Source organism: Haplochromis burtoni, unplaced genomic scaffold, assembly GCF_018398535.1.
Source record: "Haplochromis burtoni strain Fernald_Lab_line unplaced genomic scaffold, NCSU_Asbu1 Contig_132, whole genome shotgun sequence".
Classification (NCBI taxonomy): domain Eukaryota; kingdom Metazoa; phylum Chordata; class Actinopteri; order Cichliformes; family Cichlidae; genus Haplochromis; species Haplochromis burtoni.
Genome location: NW_024582493.1, coordinates 1,562,947 through 1,568,609, shown reverse-complemented (window position 1 = coordinate 1,568,609; position 5,663 = coordinate 1,562,947). Strand labels below are relative to the sequence as shown.

The window sequence follows — 5,663 nt, the reverse complement described above, 5'->3', positions numbered from 1 at the left end:
TTGTTGTTGTTGTTGTTGTTGTTGATAATCCCAACTGATATTGTTATACTGATATTATTATAAATCATGGTTTATTTTCAAAGTCTATTGTGTGACACAAGAATTGGAAATACCTAATAATAAAATGTCTTAAATAAATTATATTTACGCGCCAAAATCACACAAACGTAGCCCTAAATTTATTGCAAAGTAGTCAAAGTAGTAGTGTCATTTTTTAAACTATGGGAATACATTTTTGTTTGCTTGCTTGTTTGTTTAAAAAAAGGCAAAATGCTTTAACGTAGAGTAATACCGAAAACGTGGAAGCGGGGAGATAGTGCTATTTAATGTGTGTGCGCTTGAGCGAGGAAAAGGGAGAGCATAATTAAAGGAAGCCGGCCTATAGATTAGGAAATGATAACCTCCAAGAGTCCGGTAATATATTGGTAACAACCCGCCTATTAAGTATTAATTGGAGATTTTAAACCCCTGCTGCTGCAGCCTTCAGTCGGAGTAAATGGAGGGTTAAAAGATCATTAGGGAGGTTAGATGGGACTGTCGCTCCTTAAACGGTAATTGGGCGCAGTCCTCTTCGCCGCAGAGCCTTGCGAATTTAACGCACTGGCTCAACACGCTTGCCGCATACAGCGCGGTTATTGACTCTAATAAGAAGACAGCGGAGTAGGTGCCAAGGTAAACATGATACCTAATTACACTTTCCTTTCAATGAGGATACATTTAAATGCCGACGTTTGTTTGCATGTTCAGAAAAAACAAGCAAACCATTGTTTGTTTAGATATTTATTCATAGAATAGCAGCACTAACCCCTCCCCGGCCACCCCCTTTCATAATCTCCATTTCTGCCTCTCCTCTCGTCTTTCGCCATAGAATATTGACGTGCAATCGAAATGGCGTCAGCAGTCTATTGCATATTTTCTGGGCCACATGATGTGATACACACGTACGCGTGTGTGTGGTTGCGTTTGTTCAGGTCTGGTTCCAGAACCGACGTTCCAAAGAGAGGCGGATGAAGCAGCTGAGCGCACTGGGCGCCCGGAGGCACGCCTTTTTCCGGAGCCCGAGGCGAATGAGGGCGCTGGGTGACCGGTTGGAGCCTGGGGAGCTCATCCCCAACGGACCCTTCTCCTACTATGGAGGTATGGTTGCTTAATATTTTCTTTCTTTTTTGACACGTTAAATTTCAACCTGGTTCTGACTGGTAATGTGTTCGCTAAACATTGAATTGTTAAAAATCTTTTTTGCATCATCTGTTATTTCCTATTAGCCGGTTATTTCTTATTAATGTTTTGTCTTATATGCCATTATCCTATTCCCGGGGAATTATTTAGGTCTATGCCACTTTTTAAAGACGACCAGTGAGTAGCGAGCACACTAGGTCTATCCACATTTAACCGTCTTCGTTGTTTTCACACAATATTAAATGTCAAATGAGTGCATAATGTTAAAAAATAAAATGTATGAACATGCAGTGAAAATGATGTAGTTTTCCTACTTACTGTTATTTTGGATGTATTCAAAAACAAACAAAAGAGGCTATACATGTTTTAGTCTGGGTCATCTCATCCACAGGCTTTAAGAAATGGCTTAGTATGGAATTCACTTCAAGTGAAGTTAGTTTACACCTGAGTGATTTCATACCAACGCGGCAATATTTCATCAAATGCTTTGAAATATCTGTTAATTTTCAGAGAATTCCATTTGTGTCTGGGCCTTTGTCCTTCCTGCTGAAGCAAAAAGTCTAATAATATTCTGCTGAGCTGAAAAAATTGGTCTCAGTAGGTAGAATCGCTGATGAAATGGCCCCCATTTTAATTAATTTTGTGGCCACGTTGTTCTCCCCACCCAATTGCAGTTTTGATTTAAGTGTAACGTGCTCTGTGACTAATGTAGCACAGCGAAGGTCTCTTTTTCTCTAATGCAAATCAAGCTATGTATATATATTCAATGAATTCCTCAACATCCCTGGAATTACTTCTGCAAACCCATTGTTCTCAGTCTGAGCTAATGGTGATATTTTTTTTCTACTTCTCTTGCATCTGCAGATTATCAAAGTGAATACTATGGTCCGGCAGGGAACTATGACTTTTTCCCTCAGGGGCCACCATCATCACAGGCCCAGACCCCAGTTGATCTCCCCTTTGTGCCATCCTCAGGCCCCACAGGCAACCCCCTTGGAGGTATGGACCACCCGCTCCCGGGCCACCATCCCTCCACTGAGGTGCAACGTTTCTCCGATATCATGTCCCACCACCCAGGGGATTCTCCCAGCCCAGAGCCCGGCATCCCAGGGCCCCTGCACAGCATCTCGTCAGAAGTGTTCGGCCCTAGTCCTCCTTTTACCTCACTGTCACTGAACGGGAGCGGATACAATAACCATCTGTCTCACCCGCCCTCAGAAATGAACGAGGGCACTGTGTGGTAGCTTTGCGAGGGAGCGGACTTTGCTGGCCAGAGATTCGGTAATGAAGGGTCGTGAGATCTGGAAGTGTTGGGGGACTGAGTCCAGAACAGGGACACGGATAATGACTGGGTTAGGGCAGTACCATAAACTATTTTTTCTCCTTTTTTTTGGTGATTTCATATTTATTTATTTATTTTCCCATTTGTTGTTCTTTTTGACAGGAGAGCATATTTAGCATAAAAATGATGCCCCAAAACACTGCAGCATTACGTTCAGGTGTTTTGATTGCTTCTTTCAACTCTTACCCCTACCCAGCCTGCATCCAAAAACTGGACTGAGACATCTTGTTACCCCTCCTGATTCCGGTCAGTGGCACGGCAGAGCGACCAATCCCCCAGTCCCCCTAACACTTAAAAAAAGGAAGAAAAAAAACCTTTTCAAAATCTCCTGTAATATGTCCTAAACATGAAAACATCCTTAGCTACTGTCAAAGACTTCAATAGCTTTACAGAGAGAGAATAAAGGGGCTAAGGGTTGGTTGTGTGCTGACCTGGCACAGTAGGAAGGCTGAGCGACATTCAGACTATGTGCGAGGAACTAGACGCGTCCCTTGTATTTATTCAGAAGCTCCTCAGACCTCTTGCCTCTCAAGGCTCTGCCATATTGACACTTAACCTTTTTCACAATATGTTTCTGGAGGCCAGAAGAAATGACAGTTTTCTCCTCTGCCTGGACTATTTGTTTGTTTCGGTTTCAGAATTTCAACCAAATCTGAAGAAGGCTGCCTTCAAAAGGCAAACCAGTAAAAGACTCCCTATGGATTGCAAGCCCTTTATTAAAAATGGAAGTGAACTTGAAATGGTGAGATGAAGTCTACCTTCTAAAAATCTTCTACTGGGGTTCTAAATGGGACTTAGAACAGTCAACTGTTTACGTAATATATTCAATTCAGGAGTCCAGAAGTCTCGAAAACCACGTTTTAGAACCTCTCAATCCATATAAAAATGTTCCAAGCAACCAACCAAACTTTTGTATTGATTTCATTTATATTGTACGGAGATAAAAACACATTTGCTGGGGTTGTGGTTCACTGTGCTAGTTTGTACGAGATGTTGTTTACAAAAAAGGTTAAAAAAATAAAAACACGAGTAAAGTAGACATTTGACAAATAAAAAAAATAGCACAAATATTGTTAAAGTGCTTTGCACCATCATCGCAGAACGTGTTGAGACAAAATGTAAGTGTTAAAAGGAGTAATCGAATTCTTAATTTTTTTAGTCTGCTGACGATACATTCATAAAACTGTTAATATACTTAGGTTTTATTTTTGTGTCTTTAAAGAAGAAAAATCCAAACTATTAAAAACTGATGATCAAATATGCAGCAAGCAACTGCTACATCTCTTTGAATATCAAGCCCCCATGGTATGTCTTTTATTGTTCCAATAAACCTAAGCTTATGTGACCTCCAGTGCATATTAGACCATTCACTGTATAAATACCACATGTTGACAAATGTGTTTGTAATAAACTAGAAAATATACGTCATTTTTTTTTGGGAGCAGCTATCTTAAAGTATACCAGACATTACAGTGCATTGTGTTTCACAAAGTATTGAAGGTACATTACAGCTTTTGTCCAGTTTCTTGAACTGTGGAATAATTGTCCTTAATTGCAGACACTGATGCTGATTGGTTAAATCTGAATAACTGGACTTGAAAATGATGAGCACATTTAAAATGGCATTTGGTGGGAAATGATGAAAAGACAGAAAGAAACAAAAGCAGAAGTCTAAATGAGAAGAGTGATGAAAACATGCAGTGTAGGTTTGTGATGATGATCCTTACCTGTCATCACAGGGTTTTCTTCTCGTCCCTGTTGCAGTGTTGCAACACACCCTAAACTCAAACAGAACAACAACAAAAAAACTTTTTTGCTGATTTTACTTTTTCTCCCAGCAACGGAGGAATTCAGTGGACCAGTTTGCTGCAGCGAACACAAGGGGGAGTGAATACACTCCTCATGCTGATGCAGTTTCTCCTTCCAGCTGCTTTGGCTCCAGCCTCACATTCTTCCATTCAGTTACTCGAGGTCGTCAGCTAATCACGAGCAGTTAGCTGTGCTACTGTGAAGGACAATGATGAAATTGCTGTGGCCGTGGCTCTTGTGTTTGTTATGCTTTTCTTAGCGGGCTCCAGTATTATTATTCCCTGTAGGTTTCTGTTCTTTCAGTGCAGTCTGGCGGCTGGGAAGGACATCTCCCAACTTATTTCGGCGAACATAGCTGCAGTAATAATCAAGAAGCCCAAACACCGAGGCGTGATGTTTTTGCAGGAAAAATGGAAAAATTTTCATACTTGTATGGAAGCGAGTCAGGCGGTGGGATTGTGGTGTGAATCTGGGGAAACCTTTATCTCCCTAACCCCAGCCTGTGCAGTTAGGACTGTATGCAATCCCAGTTTTCCTCCCTGCCTCCAGACTGTAATCCACCATGAATTAATCATGGTCTTGAGAGTTAACCAAGCTTGGGGAGGTGGAGGCAAAGGGTGTGTGGAAGCATATAGGTCTCTGTTGAGCCCCTGCGCTTAGAACTCCCCCTCCCCCCAGTCCACCCACCCACCGTAGTAGCTCCACGCACCGGCGACTGACCGCCCCCAGGGCCACAGCTCTTTAAATTCAAATCTCCTATTGATCGCTCATCAGCTGTTGGTGCAAACTGACCTTGTAGGCTAATACTGGAAAAATAAAATAAGCCTTAACAGCAGTGAATGGGTTTTAAATGACATTTTAAATCTCTGAGTCAGGACATTTGAATAGCCTACACACCCACTGGGAGCCAAAATAAGTGCACTTTTTGTGCATGTGTGTGATGAGAGAGGATGATGGGAAGGAGGTGGGTGACAGTAGTGACAGCGTGTGTGTGTGTGTGCTGGGGGGCTTTAATACTTAAAGGATGGCATGGGGGTACAAAATGGTTTACTTTAGAGTACAACAGGGGATCTGGCCCAGCAGACAAACAGTGAGATTCTCTGAGGGTTTTTTTTTTTTTGGAGGGGGGGGGGTGCACTCTCCATATGAGAAGCATTTGGCTGCTAGTTTTAAATGTAGAGTGGCTCAGCTGGAAGTGTATCCTCTCCTTGGAGCGAATGTAGCATAAGCACACAAACACATGGCACTGGGCCTCGTTTCTTCTCAAACAAATGACACATGTTGGGGGAAGCCAGCTCCTTGGCCAGAAATGAGAAAACGCTGTTAATCAATG

General features: G+C 42.2%; 1 protein-coding gene across 2 annotated transcripts in view; it reads left to right on the top strand.

Annotated features, from left to right (window-relative positions):
* The window catches only part of lhx1a (LIM homeobox 1a), an 8,639-nt gene extending 4,692 nt beyond the window's left edge, over window positions 1-3,947 (top strand). The window contains exons 4-5 of one of the 2 annotated variants that reach the window (XM_042224216.1): window positions 972-1,137; window positions 2,155-3,947. In XM_042224216.1, coding sequence (XP_042080150.1) covers window positions 972-1,137; window positions 2,155-2,423 — 435 coding nt within the window. In that variant the 3' untranslated portion in view covers window positions 2,424-3,947. Of the gene's footprint in view, window positions 1-971; window positions 1,138-2,043 lie in introns of both variants that reach the window. The other variant, XM_005930858.3, reaches the window with a different exon arrangement.
* Window positions 3,948-5,663: the final 1,716 nt, after the last annotated feature.